Source organism: Dermacentor silvarum, chromosome 1 (assembly GCF_013339745.2).
Source record: "Dermacentor silvarum isolate Dsil-2018 chromosome 1, BIME_Dsil_1.4, whole genome shotgun sequence".
Lineage (NCBI taxonomy): Eukaryota > Metazoa > Arthropoda > Arachnida > Ixodida > Ixodidae > Dermacentor > Dermacentor silvarum.
The window spans coordinates 367,902,214-367,925,977 of NC_051154.1; the positions used below are offsets into that span (position 1 = coordinate 367,902,214).

The 23,764-nt window shown below is 46.1% G+C and overlaps 1 protein-coding gene across 1 annotated transcript in view; it reads left to right on the top strand.

Moving 5' to 3' along the window:
* LOC119445343 (lysine-specific histone demethylase 1B) overlaps positions 1-23,764 on the top strand; it is an 85,310-nt gene that overhangs the window by 10,014 nt on the left and 51,532 nt on the right. Inside the window, exons 8-10 of the mRNA XM_049663023.1 lie at positions 609-793; positions 10,769-10,959; positions 17,754-17,812. Coding sequence (XP_049518980.1) covers positions 609-793; positions 10,769-10,959; positions 17,754-17,812 — 435 coding nt within the window. The remainder of the gene's footprint in view (positions 1-608; positions 794-10,768; positions 10,960-17,753; positions 17,813-23,764) is intronic.

Sequence of the window (23,764 nt, forward strand, 5' to 3'; positions counted from 1 at the left end):
TTCAAATGCGGTCAATTTTTGTTTACCTCATTTAGTTCTAAATATTTATGCAAGTTTCAATAAGATATCAATGAATTCTGTATGATTTGAGAAAAACTAAAATCAACAATAACTTTATTGCTCTGTTTGCTCTAAAACAAAATTGTGAAACTATTAGAACAAGAAGTCGCAACTAAGATCAGCCCATATGGGCAGAGCCAGAGCCATTTTGACCTATCACGGAGGGATAATGGCCAGTTTGGAATAAAAGCAGATTGGAATAGTTTTACATTATACTGGCCCATATTTACCAGTAGAAAGGTAACTAGAACCGAGCAGATTCTGTCGGAATCCATGATGTCATGGCTAGCTGTTGCAAGAGCTTCAAGCAGCATTGCCACCCCTGTTTTGTTCTTGCATCTTACCTGGCTTACTAGGCCTCCTAGAACAGTGAGCGTGGTGGATGTTTTTGGTATTCTAGACAGATGATTAACTCGCACGGCTCAACTTAGTTTTTTCTTTAGTACCCTTCAATAATAGCTAGATCGTCCTTTGAACACACATGATAATATGATGGTGTGAGAGAGTGCTTTTTCTAAGCTGTTTGTTATGGTGTTCCGGGTGCGCAGAAGCGTGTGCTAGTCGTAGGTGCGGGTCCTGCGGGCCTGTCGGCAGCACAGCACCTGCACCAACTGGGCATGCAGGTGACCTTGCTCGAGGCCTCAGACCGAATCGGGGGCCGAGTGCGCGATGACACCTCCTTAGGCATCTGTGTCGGCATGGGGGCCCACATCATCACAGGTGTCACCAACAGGTGGGTCGGACACCCTTGGTTCAGGGCTCATCTATTTTGACTCGGGTCGTATTTGCTACTTTGTGGGAGAATGCATTCACCAATTGTAAGATGGTAATGCAAATTTTAATATGGCAGCTTTAACGTGTTTGAGCTATCAACCTGTGTGTAGGCCGTGTTGCTAAATGATACTCCATTTCTTACTTCTCAAGCAATGCTGCAGAAGCTATTCTAGGACAGAAAACCACGAAAGCTTTGTTGCACTACCTCAAGTCGACAGGTCTTGGCGATCCTCTGTAGACTTCGTGTGAAGTTTCAAATGTGCGTGAAACTATGCTCTCTGTATTTTCTTTCACTTTTCATCCCTATACCCCCTTCCCCCAGTGCAGGGTTGCAAACTTGACGTGCGTCTGGTTAACCTCCCTATCTATGCTCTCTTCTATTTCTCTCTCTCTCTTTCTCTAGGAATGCAGCTGTACTGTGATGCATTGTTCAATAAATTGCTTCACATATTACAACTGCAACTTGCGAATGTATGGTTTGGTCGAATCACATATTATTTGTGCACCTTTGTGCTTCCAATGTGTCAAGTGGAGTTAAACCTCTATATAATCGACACTCGTGATATTGAAATTTCGTTATATTGAAATCGTGTATGGACACATGCATTATGCAGTTTACTTTCATTAATTCGATTCTGAAGGGAGCGACGAAACTGGTCAAAATATTTGGTGGGTCAAATTAACGAAAAGGCAGAAAAAAAAACCTTGACAAACGTGTTCGTCAAGTTTGTATTCACTTGGCAGTACTTGCCTTTGAATTTAGCTTCACCACAATACAGCCGTGTTATGCAGTAAAGCATGCCAAGCGGCGAACGGTGTCACGGTTACAAGACAGCACGTGTTCCTTAATTTACTCACGCACATGCGTCATCTCTGGTCACAGTACAAACACCGAGATGCCTAATAAGTTTACTGGAAGGCCTTTTCAGATTTGGACGCCTCTTGTTGGCTTTAACTCTTTCCCTACCATGAAAAAAATGGGTCTTTTTTTTCTTGGTTACGCCTGATTTTTGTTCTGAAAGAACTATTGCACTTAATATTTTAGGTAATACATAAGCAAAAAGCAGAACGAATGCACTTTTCACGCATAAATGTTGTTATTAATGAGATGTAGGACGTAAAAAAGATAAATTGCGAGAATCAAAGTTGTGGGATACATTTGAACAAAGTTTGTAAAGACAAGCATGTATCTACTTGGAAAAAAAGTAAAAAAAGATTATGAAATAAACAAAAATTATTGCTGTCTAATCTATATCTGAAAAAAAAAACTTTTCGATGAACAGGTCCTCTACTACATAAATATAACTGCAAGCACTACAGTTTGGTATGCCATGCGGCAAAGCAGTTCCTCATTGTAAAGCCTAGCGGAACGTGTCATGTCTTGTAGTAAACTCTTGTTTTCTGCTCAGTTTTTCTGTCGATGTAGCATTTCTTGCAGTTTCTACAAGTCTCCATCTTGGCATGCTGGTGCAGCCACTGATGGACCGGACTGGTTTGCGTCGTCGTCGTTCTCAGAATCATAGTCCAACTAAAAAGCAGCATCCTCAGACTCGCTGCTGCTCGGTCAATCGATAAAATAGCCGCAGATGCAGTGGAATCATAAAATCTGCGATCTTTCAAAGCACACGTGCCGCTTTTAGAGGCAGCCATTTTTTCTTTCTACTTTGACGATCACAAGACTTCGGACCGCGTTCAAAAATTATCGCCAAGAGAGAAAAAAAGTGAACTGCTTAGGAAACACACATACAGTTCTCCTTCATGTCCTATGCAGCAGTGTGCCCATGAGTGGTGCGGAAGGTCTCGAACGCGGTGTTTCAAACTATCAATAGCAGGTTAACGGTGCCCAATGGGCGCTGTAGGGAAAGAGTTGAACGTCGCTTTGACTTTCGGAGCTTCTTTATCTTAGCACCTTCTTTTCCGCTAGATTTCCCAAAACACAGATGGTTTTTCTCTGCTTCTCGGTGCATGTGGTCATGTATAATTAAAGAATGCGTACTGGGCCCCTTTAATGTTCTCATATACGAGACATGCATGACGGGCCGAACGAGGGCTCAGATTGGCACAACGTCATCAGAAACAACTCTGAATGGCTGCCAGTATGCTTATTAGGCATCTAGGTGCTGATACTGTGACCGAAGGAGGCACATGCGTGCCTGTATAATTAAGAAACGTGTACAATAGAACCCCGCTGTTACATTCCTGGGTGCTGTGTTTTCCCGGCTGTTACGTCATTTTCACCCACAGTTCACAACATAAGATGTGGGACTGTTCCCACATCATATGTCGTGAACTGCCACCCCGGGCCGGTCCGAGCGGCCCTTTTGACTTCATGTCACTTGGCTCGGTGGCTTGACGATTTCATTGGCCACTCAAAACGCTGGGGGCGACATCTATGACTTATTTTGGGTTTCCGCCAGCAAAATTATGGTCCTTGAGATCCGTATTTGCTATGTAAAGATGGTGTCTATGATCCGTTGTGGCCCTAAAATTGGTTTTGGCTCATAGATGTTCCGTATAAAGTTCAGGGGCGATACTGCCTTCGCTGCGCACCGTATGCTGTATGTACAAGTGAAAGCATGGGAGGGGAGCTGATGACCGCGTCTAAATCTCGCACGCGCAAGAAAAAAAGCAGGGAGGAAGTGCGCCTTCTTCTGTTGCGCTCGAGGCACCGGCGAGGGAGGAGGGGCAGGGAGGGATAGCGAGAGACATTGTACTCTGGCATCAACTGCGTACTGCGCGGCGGCGCGCACTCGCGCGGGCCGTATCTTGAAAACTATCTGTCTTTGGGGCAGAGTCTAGGCAGTGTAGGTCCAGCAGCGGCTCGTAGCTTTGTACGTGCTGTGTGTTCTTGGCGCTCAGTTTGCATTGAAGCGATAGACAGCAGCAGGAAAGTCACTTCGCGTGCTGCTGCAGTGGCGCTTCTTCATGGCAGCATTTGACAGCACGTGTCTGCACTCATTGAGTGTGATTTGTTCATGTTTGCCTGTGGACGCTGACACCATACTTGTTAATATAGTTAATAAGCGAATGTTTACAAGTTTATATGGACGATAAAACTACTATCCTTACTTTGTATAGCTGTCTACTAATTTGCTATCACAATAGATGCTTCGGCTTTTGGGCAAAACTGCGACTTTTTTTCACACGTAAGAATTAAAATAATAATGTGTGCAGTTCAACACTACTCCCATTTCTCATTTTTTCCTTTTTCTCGGCTCTTGTGTTTCGCGACTCTTAAGCTTTTTTTACGGTCTCGTGAAAAACGTATCAGCGGGGTTCTACTGTACTATGTCCTGTGACAGTGGCCCCGTTTTAATCTTAGTATGCTTCGTATAACAATGAGAAGCTGCAGCACCGTCAACTTTTGTATGTTTTCTATGGTGAAATAACCCGCTTACTACAATGCCCCATGCCACATGATTGGTTATAACGATGAAGTCTGGCTACTGGGTGTCCGTGCCAAAACAGAATGGAATGCGAAATCCGTGAGAACAAAAAAAAGAAATTAAAGCCGCTGCATTCTGCCACTTCATGTTTCCCACCCCTCTCTGCATTGCCAGCGTCGCGTGCCTCTTTCCCATCACCCTTCCACCCCTTCGAACACGAATGGACCACGCCAACTGCGTTTATAACACTGGTTGCGATTGCTTGCTGGCCGCTTATACTGCACAGTTCTGCCAACGGATTAAGACGGGTGTCTCACGGTGCACTTTTGATCGCGATTAAGCCCGATCTAGATCGAATTTGGGCAAGTTGGATTCACAATCGCAATTTGCGATTGCGATTGACTTCTTTGCACAAGTTGCATGAGGCAGGCAATCGCAGTCGAGAATTTTGATCCGGATGGGGCTTAATCGCGATCAAAAGTGGTCGTGTGACACCGGCATAAGTCTTTCCGGGCCACGTGGTTTCTCAGCTTCGTTTGACTCGCCGCCAAAATGGAAGATGACTGATCCGCCCGCTGATCATCGGCAATGCATGATGATGCCAGTGAATAGAAAGCCCACTGCTATAGATTTAGAAATGATGATTCTAACCGATGAGGCAATCGTTGTGAACGGGCTTGCATCACATAGCGACGGCGACGACGGCAGTGATGACGCGATAGGTCGGGCTGCCTTAACGTTGTACGCGCAGATGGCCCTGCAGATGATTAGTCCCTCCGGGGCTTCGTTTTCGCACGGGACTTTCGCAAGAGAAGGATGTCGGCAAGCTTTGCGTAAAGGAAGCAAAGCTGACGAACATGGGGTTTTCTTGTGTAAGCCAGTAAGAAGTACATGGCGAGATGCTTGTGGCAATCTCACCCCAGCGTTCCTTCGGAATTTCTCAAGCTGAGAAGCTGCCGCGGAAACCTTCTCGCATTATTTAAAAGGCCCCTATTCAGGCCACCAAAGTGATGCCTCAGCGGAGCTCGCATGTCACTTGCCGCCCGTGAGCCTGCTTTGCAGTTGTTATAGAAGGGCCATTCTTCAACACCGACAGCCGTGGAATTTTACATGCGATCGGAGTGTGGAGGAAGCAGAGTTGAACAGTTAAACAAGTCAACACAACCATCAACCGGATAAAGGAAGGTGGTGGGGAGGGGCACTGCCTCCCCCCCCCCCGCCACTATAGTTTTCTCCCAACAGCTATGCCATCCCTTTATTTTGATTTTTTTTTCATGCAACCCAGGTATAAGAATGGAACTTTCATGGCACTTGAATATTGTTATAAGTGGGTTCAACGGTACCTCATGCAGTCAACGACCGATTTTTTTAGACATGCCTGATACCGCTATGTACCCCATAGACTCAGTGCGGAAGGACGCATGAAATTTCAGATGCTAAAACCCTTTGCCATTCGATGCTTTTGACTTTTCAGCTTGACCGCATGTCTGAAACAGCGTTTTTCAGTGCCACCACTTCCACCATTTTGAAACTCGCAGCGTCAACCCAGCATTCTCACAGGCTTATTCACTGGCAGCCGTAGCCACCACACTGTTATTGCTAGCACGGTACCGTGGTGCCGTTATTCATTGAGGGCATTCCCCGCTGTCAGCAACAGCACCAGCTCTGCCTTTGTCATCCTCGCCAAACACTTCGAAGCGTGGAAGGCATAGAGAAATCGCTGCATAATGCTGGTTCTCAAAGGTCAGCTTTGCCACAATACAGTGATGTTAGGTAGTCAAGCATATTTAACGTATTGCGGTGAAGCATATTAAGAGAGGAAAGGGGCCACTTTCATGGTGGCCTTAAAGGGACACTAAAGGCAAGTGATAGCTTAAGTGATAAATTAATCCTCAAGAATGTCTGAGGCCTCAATACAATTAAATTTCGATAATTCTAAATGTTTTCATTAGAATGGATGCATAATTCGAACTGTTCTATTGGTCCCGCCAAAGCCCTAGTTATTTGAACAGAGTAAAGCTCCTGTGAATTTGAACCGCCTTTCGGACAGGCTCGAGCCAAAGGTGAACGTTCTATGTTTTTCTAGCTACCTTAATGTCGCGTGCCATAAAAATGACAAGGAAAGAAACTTGGGGAGCCAATACCAAACTGGAGCGAGCATAGAGTGGCACGCGCCCTCCTGTTTCATCCAACTGGAAGGAGCCCCCTAGAGCGTGCCTAATCACATTACCGCATGCTCACCTGCGCCCACCCTCCCTTTCCTCCCTAGCGCATGTTTCATCATGTTAACACGAGCTCACCTAGACACACACACACACACAAACACACACAACCTCCATAGCACATGTTCAATCACATGACCTCCAACATTGGGTTTGGCATCTGGGATGACTGTGCGCATCAAGCCACGATGTTTCTCGGCTCACCCTCACTTGCTTTCTCTCGCATCCACAGAAAACGGTGCGCAAGGTGCAATCTTATTGCTCTTGAATCTAATATGGAACCTATGCTGCCGGCACATGCCGTTGCGCGCTAATGGTTGAATAACTTTTTTAATGCGAGCCCAGTGATCAATTGGTTTTGCACGCTGTACTGCACAATTGATCGGCCGCTATACTTAAAAGGGGCTCTCCTTAGTTCGAACTCAATTTTATGCAAATAAATTTTCAATCCTTTTGTTTGAATTAACAAGATTTTACTGTATGATCGCAAACGGAGCTTTAGTAATCGAGAAATTGAAATAAATGCAGGACACGATTTGAGGCTCTCCCGGGACATTCAAGTACTAGCCCTATGATATAGAGGCTCCTCATTTATAATCCTGTCACTACTACTTAACCCCTCGTAATGAAAAGATTATTGCATTGCATTATAAGAGGCAAGAGAATGCTACTTGTCTGCTTCTATTCTATTCTTAGAATACAGAACTTTTTGACATTATGCTTGACACTGACGCAGGCTTCCTTTTCGCCTGACTCTGCATCACCTGTACTTTCACGTTTCAGTAGTTTTAAACAACATACAATTTATTCAGTGCTCGTAACACGAACATACCCAATGAAATAAACATTTATTTCAATGAAACGGCAATTAACCATGTCCAAGAAGAAAAAGTTTTAGATGTACGGTTTGACGAACCGTACATCTTATCTTGGGGTTCACATATATAGCTGCTTTGAATTGACCTTTTTAAATCTGTCGATATCATTATTAGGATAACCAAGCTGATTCCGTTTTGGCTCAAACAACAGTTATACAATGCTCTCCTTTACTCTAAACTCTGCTACAGGGTCTTGGTTTGGGAAACAACTTGAAAAACAAACTACAACAAGGTAATTCTTTTACAGAAACAAATACTTTGTATATACAGTTGCCGACCAATTTTTCGGACTCCAAAAATTCAGACTTTTTGGATATTCTGGACTTCATGAATGCACCGGTGCGTCAGGGTTCCCATAGAGCTAATGCATTTTCGCGACCGATTTTTCGGATGAATTCAGGCTTCTAAGTTTGATTTTCCAGACTAAATCGCTGGTTCCGAGCCACGTTACCCATTCTTGAAGGCCGCCATGTTGGATTTTCTGCTAGCTTTCCCAGGCTTGGCTTCCAGTGGCCAACTGTATAGCCTCTAAGATTGAGAGACACACGAGAGCGGTCATCATCCTCCCGTCTTGGAGGCCATACCCACACTATAGCCTCTAAGATTGAGAGACACACGAGAGCGGTCATCATCCTCCCATCTTGGAGGCCATACCCACTCATCCTTAGTTGATGAAACGCTCTAGGGGATGGCACTTTACTTTTTTTCTTTTATTCGGTCAGAACTATCGTCATAATCACTTTGTGAAATCCGTTTTGTATTATTATAATTTTTAAAGTTCGGTTGCTTTTTTGCACGTGGTGTGTGTGTCTTGGAGACGTGTGCGGCTTAGCATTTGTGTGATCGGAGCCACCTCCCATGCCTTCGCGAGAGCCAAGTGATGCGAAGCGTAGCCTCCGTGATCAGATTACGCTTCTCTGCTGGGCTACGTGCTGAATGAGAATAAATTAATAAAATCAACTTTATTCAAGGGCCTGCCAAATGGGAAGGCCGGAGCGAATGACGCACTGCCGGGGCTGATCGCGGAGTCCACATGCGAGGTAATGGGGCTCCTTTCTTCGATCTCAATGGCGATCTCTGCTAGTGGAGATCGCCAACGCAGTGACGCTCTTGACTATGCGGAGATGACATCAGTCTTGTGCAAATCCAAGCAAATCTGATGACCTCCAAGTGTAGTATGAGGTAGGGCATTATTAAAGATTTTTTATGCCACTTTAAGCCTAATAAATTTTCTTTTTTAGAGTGAATGAGTTTTATGGACTGTTCGATTTTTTGGACTATAGTTCGGTCCCCGCGAAGTCTGGAAAAGTGGTCGGTGACTGTACTGTGATTACTATGGCCGTTTTGTAGACCTTGAAACAGCTGCATTATTCCAGCATTACTCCCTTCTTCGAGCAGACAGAATATATTATAAGAAGCTTCTGGTCACCATACATAAAAAAAAATTATTCACTAAAACAGTGATGAAATATCTCGTTACCCACTACGTTGGAAAACCGGACGCATACCAAAAACAAGAACAAATTAAGGAAAACAAACATTCCTATATCATTCGACAGAAATATGAAACAAGATTCCTAAAACTGTTAACTTTTAGCGCTTCTGGAAGTTCCTTCACAAAAGAGCTTAGTGCATTATTACTCACCGATCACAGTGCTTTCACTAATTATTGATATTTAGTTTTTTTCACATTTGTATGTATGCAAGCATGACATAAGAAAAAGTTCTTATAGATACCGTTTCTGCTAATGTGTGGTTTACTCAATCCAATGAACAAATGTTTTAATCTTTATTGTTACTGAAATTCTGTCTCGTGCGAGATGTTTGTACGTTGTATATGTAGTCATTTGCATTGATTATCACTGCTGTTGTAGCTGTGGGGGCTGGGACCTCTGTCAGGCCTTTCGTGCTTTTAGTCCCAGTCTCCCCTCGCTTGGACGAGAAATAAAGTTCATTCATTCATTCATTATTACGTAGTGCTGCGCTGGTTTTGCTGGCTTGTAAAACTCGCACAAACTGCAAGTAGCAGAGATTGCACCGCAAGCCAATGTGTCATTGTCAGTGTTGTCAACGAAGACCACCACAACGAGCATCAAAGATTGCATTTACGGTTCAATGTGTGCTTTCCGTTCCAGTTTCTCACAGTCGGCTCTGTCTTGGCTCGGTTTCTGGCTGTGCTATTGCAGTTTGTGCACAAAATCAGTGCCAGCTGTCCGTATACTTGCCGACGGCAGAAAAAGGCAGTGATGGCATTTGCAAGGTCCCGATTCCCTGCTCGAGGATGGGTGATTTGAATTGCACTAGAGGTATGCAGGCACTGCAGATTCGATTTGCTCCCAAGTCTTTTTTTCTTCCACAAAACAAGCGCTGCGAGGTTTCTGGAATGGTATTTTAATGGTCCATGTTGACCTAATGCTTGCCTTAGTGTCCCTTTTATTATACATGCGCTCATCGCTGTCTCCTATCACAGTACAAGCACTGAGACACTTAAGTGTACTGGCAGGCCTTCAGAGCTATCGTTGATGTGCCTGTAGTGATTTGAGAGCTCGAGGGCAGTAAAAGGCCCCTGGCAACCTTAAAGTAAGTCGACCATGCTTCTATAGCCAAATGATTGTGGGTTTCTTAGCATGCAGTCATTGTCCAGCACTTTCCTCACTTAATTGCCACCCTTTTCAGTGCAGGCACCGAGTGTGTTGCTGTCACCTCTTGAAGCAGCTTGATTATTCTGAGTGACAAAACTTCATAATAGCAATGAAAGAAGTTGGCCGAAACTGCATTGCTATTTTACCATGTAAAGGAACAGATGCTGGACGTACAAACATGCACAACAAATGCCAAACACTGCAAATTCAGGGCCGGTACTTTGTAGCGATGCGTTATGCTTTATTCTATACTGTTCTTATCATCCACCGCTCATGGCCGGCTGATCCCATTGATAACATGAGCGGACTGTCGCTCTGCCCACTGAACTGACCAAGCGCGACAAGGCAGCATTGGAAAGGCATCGCTACAAAATACCAGCCCAGCTTTTTTAGCAGCTTGGGCTTGGCTTGTCCCATGGTGTGGGCACTGTCAGCAGCTACTGGATCAACTAGGTTTTGCTAGTTTCCATTCTGAGGATGTGCCAGCAACATGGCAGGTGACCATACCGGTGATGCACGGTAGAAGGGCATATGAAAACAAAAATATCGCTCTTGGCAAAATGAGCACGTGGTAGGGCAGGTGGAGTCCGAATTATAAAACGGCGCACTGTATAGAGTCTGAAATTTTAGTCGTCAATTTGTGCCAGTGGTGGTGGAAAAGCTGTCGAAATAATTGAGCTTGTTCATACATCGGTCGGCACTCTGTGTTTGAACACGGCCACAAATATTTTACCAACGTTTGAGATGAAGCAGCTTAGATAGCCCAGTGTCAACCACGGTTGGTGTCTGTTCTTTCCACTTTCCAGCCCGCTGACGACGTTGTGCCTGCAGACTGGCCATGGCATACGACTCATCCGCGACCACTGTGACCTGTACACGACCAACGGTCACATCGTGTCGTCTGAGCGGGACCGCCAGGTCGAGTTTCACTTCAACGCCATGCTGGATGCTGTGGCGCAGTGGCGTCTAGGGCAGACCAAGGATATCTGCCTCTTTGGTGAGGAATGGGCCAGCCGTGGCATCCCTGCTGAACTTTATCTGCAGGCCCCGTCTGGATCATTACAGTGTCTGATACAGCTGAACAGGGCCATGTTGCTATCGAGATTAGTGACATTGCAGGCAATCTACAATAGGTGCCTATTCAAAAGAGCCATAAATTAACAAGTGTGTGGAATTTACAAACACGTGCTTGCATTAGTAATTGAAAACCAGGGGCTGTATAATGTGAGGATTCTATTAATTTTTTATTTCTGTTGCCCATTGTCATTGGGTTGGTAACATGAAGCCGTGACTTCATTATTGCCAGTAACGGCCACTTGCTGCGATGGGCAGTACAAGATGAATATGATTAAGGAATCCTCGCATAATGGTTGCATTACCAACCTTGATGCTGTGGACCGTGAGTTGCGTGGTTTTATTCGCAATGATCGTTATGCACATCAGAAAGTGACGTCTATTGAACACCACTAGACAGTGTCACCAGCTAGCAAGAGATTGTCACAACACGGTAAAACCAGAGTCAGGATGACAGTGCAACAAAGACCAGCACTATGTTGAGCAAGTCGATGAGCCAGCTTAGTTCTTACACCTAGCATAGTGGTTGGCGGTCGCTGCCCATGTTGTGTGCTTTATTTTCCTCTACGGTAGCATTAGCACACGGCAGTATGGAAAACCGGAAGATTATACAGTGCAGTCCACTTATAACGATATCAAGAATGAAACATCTGATCATTATAACCGATCATCACTATATCTAGATTGCTGTAAAAAAAATGACAAGAAAATGAATATATTTTTGTACCCCTGTAACCAAATTTACCACTTGGGATAAAAAATCGACGTTGTAGAAAGTAGGCTGTGAAAAACAAAACCTATTTATACCTCTAAATTCTGTCTCAATCCTTAGGCATGCTGAAATAGAAATCTGCGCTTGCTTTCGCAATGTTCCGGATTCATAACCGCTGTGTGCATCGCGTTCAGCTGCTTTGCGAATACTGGCGGCTATAATTTAGCGTGCATGAAATCAATGAGCAACTCGATCGACGGCATTACACTTTGGTTGAACATCGGGGTCGGTGTCAAAAACAGGCCACTGTCAATCTTGTCACTGCCGCTGCTGTCGTCGCATCTGTCGCACAACGCCGCCGTCTGTCGGGACAACAATCGTCCTGGCAGCGATCTCTTCACAGTATGAGGCAGCACTACCTGCACTCCATCGAAGCATCACCTATTGTATCTTCAGTAGCGACATGCTTCCAGAGTTCGGTAATGTCAGCGGCTTCCACTGTGTTAGTTTCACCCATGAGGGTTTCGTCCTGGCACACAAAGCCCGCCTTTTCTGTTGATCGGCATGGCCACTGCTTCTAGCCTTCATGATCGTGGCGCTCCCAGTTTTCATAATCGTCGATATTATCGACTGTGCGAGCTCGTATTTCTGCGAGTCTTGCAAAATTTGCAGCTTCGTCTCGAGGGACACACACGCGCTTTCTTGACGGTGCACGTCCCGTGGCAAATTTCTGCACTCGCTGAGGAGGGAGGTTGTGAAGGCAGCGTAGGCCACGCAAGCCCCACTCGCTTATCGCTGTCTTTCCCCCCCCCCCACCTCTTCTCTGGACGCTCGCACGACCACCAATGACGCGGACGCGAAGCAGCTGGCGCCATCTTGTCCACGCTGCTCCAACTTGCGATGCTCTCCGTGACTTTCATTCGCACTCTGCGCGCAGGCGGGATGCACTGCGTGGTAATGGGGGCAGATACAAACTCGCGTAGGCACACTTTCTCCCTGTCTTGAAAAAGAGCAAATAGGAACGCAAATTTCATGATTATTCTGCATGCAAAATGCTGCCCAGATGCAAAATTGCGATCGTTGTATTCAGTGTGCGGTGAATAATATGTCGTTATTATATATGGTTTTTTTATCATAGCCCTAATGCATAAGTTGATACTCTTAGTTCGACTCATCATTATACCCGATATATCGTTATATGTGGTATCGTTATATGCAGATTGCACTGTACATACAGCAGACTTTCGTTATTTCGACTCCGGTTAATTCGGCTTTTCAGTAGATTGGGTCCGAGTCGAAGGTCCCAGCCGGCACCGGGACATTTCTATGGGCCGAAACTTTCATTATTTTTATCCTAAACTTGGCCTTCACGAGATAATTCGCACTTCACCAGGCAGCAAGCACGCGCCTTCGTGGCATTTGTACGCTTTTCCGCATCACACGATGCATTGCGGTGAAGCCGACTTTAAGAAACTGGCCAAAGTTGTGCAACACATATTAGCCCACCTTTTAACAGCGGAGGTGTTTAAGCTTTTCGTTTCCCTGCGTAGCGTTCGCAAAAGCTTGCCTATCAAAGACATCACTGTGCGTTGCCTAGCAACCACCTGCCACAGCTGCACCTCACTTCTCCAAGCACCGGCAACGCTCCTCTGCTACCTAACTGAACAAGTAACTCAGCGCAATATAAAAGACAGACACAAGAAAGGGACAACCAAGGACAAGCGCTACTCACAACTGTTTAATGCAAAGGAAGGATTGTACACACATATATATCCTCTTGTCACGCATGCGCAGGCCAGACGATAAGAAAGGCACGTGTAGATTAAAGACGGTTGCGCAAGAAGTCAAATTCGGCGTCAAGTAAAGAGATACACGGCTCACTTACACACCGAGCTCTGTTCTGCTTGATAAAGAAGGCCTCCAGTACAAGACGAGAAGAGGCATTGCCACTCCTGCCCAAAATGGTAGTCTCCTGAAATCGAGCGTTACAACCGCATGCGGTAACATGGGCCACCAAATGCGCGCCCTTATCCTCCTTTTTGTTTATCTTTTGCGCATGTTCCCTTAAGCGGTCGTTCACGCAACCTTCAGTTTGGCCGATATACAACTGCCCACAAGGGTGCAAGGGGATGGCATAGACAACCCCTCTGGAGCACTTCACAAAGGGCTTCTCGTGCCTAGTATGGCAGCCTCGCCTGCTCTCACAGCAAACTCGAGAGCACAGCTTAGAAAGCTTGTTGGGCGCAGAAAAAACAAGAGGTATACCGTGTCGGTTGGCAACCTTTTTAAGGTTGTGTGACACTTTGTGTACATAGGGTATTACCTCCGGCCTCAACTTTGGTTGTAGGACCTCTGCTCTTGCCCTACGTGCTCCAAGCTTCACTTTTTGTATCAAAGACTCGGCTATGGCGTTGACGACAGCCAAAGGGAAACCAGCAGCCAAAAGGCGGCTTGCTTGGTTTGCGAAACTAGACCGCATTTGGTGCTCGCACGATTTTCGCAGGGCTGATTCCAAGCACAGACTGCCTACTGCTCGCTTCACCACCTTAGAATGGGCAGAATCAAAAGGCAGCAATTGCTTCAAAGCACGCGGTTGATACGCCCAGCAGACGTGGCCAACACCAAAGGTCAGCTTTAAATCCAAAAACTGCAGGCCTGTGGCGTCAGGCAGTTCATGCGTAAAAACGAGCCCTTGGCCTTCGTTGTTAAAAGCTTCTAAAATTAAAGCAGGGGATGTAAGGTCACCCTTTTTGTTTAAAAGCACTAAAAATCATCAACATATCTAAAAACCTTTAATACTTGCCCCCCATTAAAAACATGCTCCAAAGATCGGTCAACAAAAGAAAAAAAAATGTCGCATAAGATAGGAGCGACACATGAGCCAATACAGACACCCCGGCGTTGCAGATATGGCTGCTCGTTGAAAATAATAAAAGTGACACTTAAATAAAACTCAAGTAATGTTAAAAAGTTGTCGACTGACAGGCCCGCAGAATTCTGGATTTCTACCACATCATTGTACTCAATACATTCTTTTAAGGAAACCAGAAGCTTATCCTGAGGGATAGAGTAGAAAAGGTCCTCTACATCAACAGAGAAACCGTGCTTAATGCCGTCATTACACTTTACAAATTGCGCAACCTCCGAAGAACTTTTCACACGGAAAGGATCATCCACTTCAAGCTTCTTCAGCTGTTTTAAAAGAAAAAGGCTCACGTAGTGCTGCCACGCCCCACGTTCACTCACAATAGTTCTGAAGGGAATCTCGGGCTTATGCGTTTTTGCGGTAAAGAAAACCGTCAGACTGTTTTCTTTGCTGTTCCTGATTTGTTTAGCGAGGGTGGTCAAATCCAAGCTTTTGCAGAACTCAATGAACTTGGACTTGACCCTGACAGCACTCTTTCTTATAGGGACGAAATTCTTATTCACCACCGCCAACGCTTTATCATTGAACCGGCCTTTTGGCAGCACAACAAAACCGCCTTCCTTATCTGACTGCAAAAGCATAAGCTCGTTATGTTTGAAAAACTTCACCACACCTTCTAGTCTCTTTGTAGCACGAAAGTCTGTTACCCTGGTAGAACATTTTGAGATGCAGGTCATACCCTCCTTCAGGCATTGGTCATGGACGTCTTGGCTACACCTTGAAGATACGTCTCGGTTGAGCCCTACCAGGTCGTGGGGCCGGACGGGGGGAGGAACTGCATACTTAGGGCCTTTTTCGAGTAGACTCGAAATGTCCTCTGGAAGCGACACTTCGTCTAAAACGACCACAGGTTTCCCCTGAGCGGGCCGATTGGTATTTGAAGACCTCAGAATAAAGTTGAGCATGGTCCTCCACCTGGTCTCCGTGAGCTGGGCCGCAAGTAGTCTGAACTCACGCAGCTTCCTGCTCGCTAGCCAGTGCGGATTGTCGTGGTGGCAAACTACACATAGCCAGTCTTGCAAAAGGCGGACTTGGCGCCAGAGCTCAGACTTCAAGAGTTTGCAAAGCCTCTTGAAGTGTCCCCAAGACGGCTTCACCATACCAAACAAGCCACAAACATCTTGAGGGTATAATCCTTTCCGGACACAGAAGGCATAAAACCTGGCCCTGCATGTGGCTTCGACTATGTGGGAAAGAAGAACGTCGGTGACCGAAGACTGCTGAGGATACACATAAAAGGAAGGGCCCTAGTGTACGAGAAATGTATTCTAGAATAGTTAATTGTTGGGCTAGTTGGTTCCGCATAACTGAACAAGTAACTCAGCGCAATATAAAAGACAGACACAAGAAAGGGACAAACAAGGACAAGCGCTACTCACAACTGTTTAATGCAAAGGAAGGATTGTACACACATATATATCCTCTTGTCATGCATGCGCAGGCCAGACGATAAGAAACGCACGTGTAGATTAAAGACGGTTGCGCAAGAAGTCAAATTCGGCGTCAAGTAAGAAGTAGACAGCTCACTTACACACCGAGCTCTGTTCTGCTTGATAAAGAAGGCCTCCAGTACAAGACGAGAAGAGGCATTGCCACTCCTGCCCAAAATGGTAGTCTCATGAAATCGAGCGTTACAACCGCATGCGGTAACATGGGCCACGAAATGCGCGCCCTTATCCTCCTTTTTGTTTATCTTTTGCGCATGTTCTCTTAAGCGGTCGTTCACGCAACGTTCAGTTTGGCCGGGTCAGCTGCCGCGTCAGCGATGACATCACTGTGTGCTGCATAGCGCAGCTTGCCACACCGACAACGCGTTCAATGCCGACACCACGTTCCAGCGGACCCGCTCTATCAATGCGGTCGCCTTGCAATCAGTTACCCAGCTTCGCCCAGCCATGTCATTGCTTCGCGCCGGAATTCTTGCTTTGCAAACTTAGTCATGACAACTATTTATGAAGCTTGGCCATGACGTCACACTGATTATAAAGATCATGTCACCGCGATGGTGACACACACCATTCTCGTAGACTTTGCACTGAGTAAATGTAACATGGGACGGCCGAAGAAGTACAAGACTCCTAAAGAAGATGCCGCTCAGCTGGAAGCTCGTCGTGCCACCAGCTGATAACAAATGTGGTGATTTCATGCTAATCCAGAGTATCTCGCCGAAGCCGCTGCTGCTAAACAGCGATGAAAGGCCGAGGATCCTGAGTTCTAAGCCCGGAAAAGCGAGCGTAGGCGACTGAACAACCAGCAAAACTTAGCCTAGCAAGACTTAGCCGAGCCTAACGAAACTCGAAGAAGCTTGGTACAACTTAATTAGTACAAGCTGCACAAATTTTTTCAAGAAACCGGGTGCGCATTAGATTTCTACCTTGTTTAGGAGCTCTATTGTCATTGCTACATAGAAAGTGGGTACACATGACTCGGGAGGGTGTTAGAGTTATGAAAATACTGCCAACTGAATCAGCAGCACGTTTTGAGGTTTGTTCTGCATCTTGTTCAATTCAGCTGGCTGGATAATTCAATCGGTTGAAGTGGCCTTCTCGGGGTCAAATTAATAGAAGTCGACTGTATTTTCTTGTGCCATATTGTTCTTCACAGTGACAACATTAATACCACATTGTGCTCACTAGACCCACCACAGTTACTTGGTGGCTATGCTGTTGCTATGCCGTTGTGCTGGTAAGCACCAGGTCGCAGGTTTAACTCCCGGCCACGCCAGCCAAATTTCAATAGGGGTGAAATGCAGAAACCCCTTTGTGCTGTGCATTGGGTGTAGGGTAAAGAAGTTCAGGTGGTAAAAACTTATCCGGAGTGTCCCACCACAGCATGTCTCATAATCAGATAGTGTTTTTGGCACGTAAAACCTCAGAAGTAAAAACATTTTATGCTCACTTGTTGGAGTGACGAGTTAGTTTTCTCACCGCGAATGGTTTCTGGTTTTGGGAACTCGTGAAGGTGGATAAAATTTTTGAAATGTCTGCAATGCAGAACAAAGGTGTGAATACTTGGAATGTGTGCTTTCTACTGTTTTTTCCTTTGCAACGAACAAAGGGCAACAAACTTGACTTTCCAGACAAACTCATGGAGATCCACGAGGGCTTCTTGACAGAGAGACAGATGATCTTCAGTGACGTAAGTTGACCAGCTCGTTCATTCTTTTTCTTATCTTTTTTTCCGTTATTACCATTGGCAGAAATGCTTGTGTGATGAGGGGATTTCTGGGGTGTACTTCAGACATGAAAACCAGTGTAGAACTCCTGACAGCCCTCACTTGTGATGGTTGTAATGACTGGGTGCTCATTGAATTTCTCGGGTGAATAATTTAGTCATTGAGGCACCAACAGACCTTGGCAGCTGTTCTGCATTCATATTCTTAACACGTGGCTTTTCCTGCAGGGAAAGCAGTGGCTTTTGGGTAGTCTAGTAAAACTTTTTTTCCTATCACAGGGTATGCTTGATACTAAAGTCTATAGTATCTATTTGAAGAGGAAGAAATTCTCTTTTCAACGGTAGTAGTATAAAATGACATGTGCCTAAAGAAGAACTTGAGAAAGAAATATCTAAAAATATTGTGGAAAAAAAGAAAAAGTTACATGAAAACGTCCTTGTTGCTTCGCACAAAAAAAACTTCTTAAAAATTTCAGAATATACATTTTCAGCACAAAGGACCTGTGCCATATCCCAGCAAATAACATCTTTCTATGTAAAAAATTTCTGAAGATATTGCCACGAGACAGTGAAGGGGCTGCTACTGTCGGTTGGTCGAAGACGACTGCGACGAAGTAGTCAGAGGCACGCGACCGCCTTGCATCCGTCGCCACTGCTTGTTCATACCTTGTATATAGCAATACTCCCTAAATAAATGTTATCTCTGTAACATCTTTTGGTGGAAGTGCTGGGTAAACCTGTCAATGTGCCGGCTCCGCAACCAAGTACGGAACTTCGAAGCGGTCGCCATCTTGGCTGCTCTGCGATGACCAGTGAAGTGGCGACAGTGCAGCAGCCACGGGCTCCTGTGATTCTTTTGCACCCACAAGACCCGGGAACCTTTTCTGGCACAGATGGCTTGGATGTCGAAGACTGGATCGACATGTACGAACGCGTCAGCAACCGCAACAGCTGGGACCTCATGGTTATGTTATCTAATGCGATATTCTATCTGAAAGGGACAGCACGTGTGTGGTACTGGACGCATGAAGAAGATCTTACAAGTTGGAACGCTTGCAAGGCGAAGCTGCGTGAGTTGTTCGGCAGATCATTTGGCCGACAGCAGGCCGCTAAAAAGGAGTTGGCATCTCGTATCCAGACGACCACTGAATCGTACATTTCGTACATACAGGACGTACTGGGCCTTTGTCGAAAAGTTGTCGAAAACATGGCCGACGATAACAAGATATCGCATATTTTGAAAGGAATAGCCGACGATGCATTTAATCTACTGGTGTGTAAGAACTGTACGACGGTCGACGCCATAGTTAAGGAATGCCAGCGCTTTGAACAAGCCAAGAGTCGCCGCATCACCCGCCAGTTCCTTTGGCTACCTAACACCGCCGCCACATCATCATGCGAAGACCCACCGACGCCTGTGCAGGCTACTACAGCGTCAGAAGATGTAACGCGTATTGTCCGCTGCGAACTCAAAGCTCTAGCTCCTACGGCCGTTCTTCCAGATGTTCAGTCAGCCAACCTGCCTGCCGTGTCACTCATAAAAGCAGTCGTCCGCCAGGAGTTCGCGAACATTGGATTATCATCGGCTGTCTGTTCCATCCGTTCATCCGAACGTACCCCTGCAAATGTCACCCAGAACCAGGTCTACCCTTCGCACTACAGAAACCCGGCTGACTGGAGGACGGTAGACGACCGACCCATATGTTTCAACTGCTCTCGCATTGGACACATTGCCCGTCACTGCCGCAGTAGCTGGTCGTCACCTTCAAACTGGGGCACTGGATCTTGGCGTCGTCCTGGAGGCAACATTCGACGGTTTTCCCCTCGCTGATCCACATGCTTCTGATGCCACCGTTCCACACTCCAGGCTTAGCCGCTCACTGTCCCCACAAGGCTGTCGATCTCGATCGCCACGACCATACCGGTCATCGTCCCCTGCACGGCCTGGCACCTACACTCCGGAAAACTAAGCCGTGCAGCTCCCGGAGGTGACGCTGCATCAGTGACCCAATATACAAATCCTCTGTTGACTGAACCTACGCGCCGAAACCTTCTGGACATTCAAGTGGACGTCACCGTTATGGCCCTCATAGACACCGGAGCACAGATTTCAATAATGAGCGCTGCTCTCCATACTCAGCTCCGCAAAGTGAATACGCCCGCAATTCAGAGCACAGTACGGGTCGCTGATGGCAGCTCGTCTGCCGTTCTTGGTATGTGCACCGCACGAGTGTGCATGCGGTGCACATACTGTCACATAATGTTACGTATGAGATCAAGCCAGTCACCACGCCAGCGCCGTCTACGCCCCGACCCTCTGCTATTGTGCACGTTGCGAGGCCTAAGCCGTACGTAACTGGACCCTCTGGTCCGTCGTAGCAAGCACCGGGTCGGGGGGTAGTGCCACGAGACAGTGAAGGGGCTGCTACTGTCATTCGGACGAAGACAACGGCGATGGAATAGCCAGAGGCATGCGACAGCTTTTCATCCATCGCCGCTGCTTGTCCAAACCTTGTATATAGCAATACTCCCTAAATAAATGTTATCCCCGTAACAATATAAAGAAAGCTATAATCCTATTGACTAGCCTAGCGCATTGCCAAGGTCGACTCCCATCCGTCTTTTCACACACAAATCAACCATGTGCACTGCCGCCGGCAAATGATCCTGACCAAAGGCTGCTAACACCCTGCAGATAAAAACTTGGACCTTTCGAACATGCAGGATATCTTTATATCGGCGCACAGCAACATTGAAGCGGTTCGGCAAGAAAAGTGAGACTCAGTTCTGCAATCTGACTAACCGAAGTTGTCTTCCGCATCATCAGTGCTGCTTCCAAAGTCCAAGATATCGCGTGCAGATGAAATAAAATCGGTAGAAATGTGAAATTTTCATGCATGAGCAGCGCGCTCTGCCGGCGCCATCTTGGAAACTATGATCTCTCATCGCTCCAGCCATGCCCTTTCTCTGGAGGCACATTAATGGGACCCTTAAACGATTTTGACGATTTTGAACAAACGTACTGAGTCGTTAGTGTAGGTCCTTCTGATCATTAATTGACGCATCTAAGTGCTCCACGTAAAGGATTTAATTTATCATAAGGTTTTAAAAAGGTTCATTGCTACCGATCTCAGCACGCCAATCGGCTGTGTTCTGTGACCAAGGGACGCGATTTGACCATATCACGTCAGTAGGGCCAGCTATCCGATTGGCAGCCCAGGGCACATCATCGATCATTTTTCCAACATTGGGGTGAACAATTGTTGTTTGTAATAGTTTAGATGTTCATTTGTTTCTATAAAAAGAAAGTAACAAAAAGAGAATGCCCAAGGACATGTATCACTAAACTAAAAGCACTTCTGGCCCACAGTAAGTGTCATCTGCTTGTGTTAAAACATGCTCCATGTTGACGAGAGCTGCACGGTCAGGGTTGGTCTTGTTCTTTCTTTTCGCGAACACAATGGTTCGCCCTTGTTGCGTTGTGGGCTGCCAACATAGCGATCAGCGACATGTCAAGCTGTGACATCGTGCCCCACGCAAGGCAGCAGACGAGTGGAGTGGCTGCAGCACATCGGACTGTCAGTATTCAAACGGCACCAGCATCTATGCATTTGCAGCCATCACTTTACGACGAAGGATTGCCACAATAGAGTTTAGCGTGTCCTGTATTCAGGTAAACGCAAGCACAAGTGTACTGGCCGTTTTACCACATGTTACGTTGTAAATGGAGGCACAAATGTTAACTACTTGCACGGTGCAGCCTACCTGGTGGCACAAAACTCAACCAAACACATAGCTCATATAGCAGTAACCCAGTTTTTTCTACTTTACTGCTGGCTTAAATTTTCGGCAGGAGCATAATCTTGAACACATTGTCTTTTTATATGTTTAAAATGTTTTACACTTGGTTACAGGAATATTAGTTCTGTATTTGGCTGGATAAGCTCTGCGCCACCAGATGGCTGGACCGTGCATGCCGAAGCTCCTTCATCACAGCAGTATGGAGGGGCTTTAGTTTACGCCTCTGCCTATCCGTCAAAACACCCAGCTCACCTGCGGTTACCGGAATACCACATACACTCGGCGCTGTGACAGAACGCTCGCCACGCACGCTGCTTGATCGCTCTCACTGGGCATCGATGGCCGGGCAGCTAGTGGAGAGGTTGGAGAGCCTATGCGCGCAGGCGGCACTGGCTCTGACACAACAGGAAGTAGACGACAACACGTCACAACATGACGTAAAGCCAGCGAAGGTGGAGCTTAGCCCCAATCACTCGGCAAACGAGTTGAGGAGGAAATGCATGGCTAGAGAGGAGGGTAACTTGTACTCATTCGTAGCTCTCCTAATATGAGACGCTTTACTTAAATTGTGATGCGAGTGTTCTACTGTAGCTGCACCCTACGCATCTACAAAACTTGTCCAAACTGTTTCATCATCATCATAATCAGCGTATATTTTATTCCACTGCAGGACGAAGGCCTCTCCCTGCGACCTCCAATTACCCCTGTCTTGCACTAGCGTATTCAAACTTGTGCCTGCAAATTTCCTAACTTCATCATTCCATCTTGTTTTCTGCCAACCTCGACTGCGCTTCCCTTCTCTTGGTATCCATTCGGTAACCCTAATGGTCCACCGGTTATACATCCTATGCATTACATAGCCTGCCCAGCTCCATTTCTTCTGCCTAATATCAACTAGAATATCGACTATCGCCGTTTGTCCTCTGATCCACACTGCTCTCTTCCTGTCTCTGTTAGTCCTAAGATTTTTCGTTCCATCGCTCTTTGTGCGGTCCTTCAGTTTTCGAGCTTCTTTGTTAACCTCCAAGTTTCTGCCCCTTATGTTAGCACCGGTAGAATGCAATGATTGTACACTTTTCTTTTCAGCGACAGTGGTAAGCTCCCTGTCAGGATTTGGCAATTCCTGCCGTATGCACTCCAATCCAATTTTATTCTGTAAATTTCTTTCTCGTGATCAGGGTCATGATCAGTTTTTTTTGGCTCAAGTTGTGGTACGAAATCGGTTAGATACAAGCATACTGCAAAGTGGATAAAGTTATGCTAATCCCATTAAAGGGACATTAAAGGCAAATATTAAGTCAAGTTAACGTGATGGAGTAGTGCTCGAGTATCTCTATGGCGTCAATATTATTGCAAAAAGAGCCTTAGTAATTGAGAAACTGATGTAAATGCAGGACACGATGAAAGACTCCCTCGGAACATTCAAGTACTTGGCCGATGACGAAGGCACTCCTCATTTAAATTATGTCTCTAGAACTCAACCGCTCATTAAAAAAACATCACTGTATTGTATTATAAAACGAAATAAAATGCTACTTCACCAGTTCTGTTTCATTTTTAGGAAGAAACTAATTGACATAACACCATTGACAACAACGCGGGCGGTCGAAAGGTTTTGTTTTCGCTCGACCCTGCGCCATCCGTGCTTTCGCGTTTCAGTGGTTCGTTATCGAGTAGTGCTGTATCGAGGAGTAGTTTTTCGGGCTCGCGAATTTCGCACACACTGCAAGTTGCAGAGAATTCCACTTCCATGTGATGTTGCGGGATGCCCGAACGGTCCATGCCGCTTGACCAAAAGCAACTGCAGCGGCGCATCGTACCGCCCTCTATCGGGCGCTGCTTTACTCACCAATGGCAGCAAAAGGGGAGGATGGCATATGCAACGTCACCAGTCCCTGGTTGGCGTGGCGGGAGATTTGAATTGCAATAAAGGTATTCAAACCCTTCAGATGTAATTTTTCCGAAAACCAAGGCTTTTTTTGCAAGAAACAAGCGTTGCAAGGTTTCTGGAATGGTATTTAAACAGTCCACGTCGACTTAGTATTTGCATTTAGTGTCCCTTTAAATGCACAGAAGCAAGGTGACAGAGTGTGCTGGAAATGCAGTCTACCACAT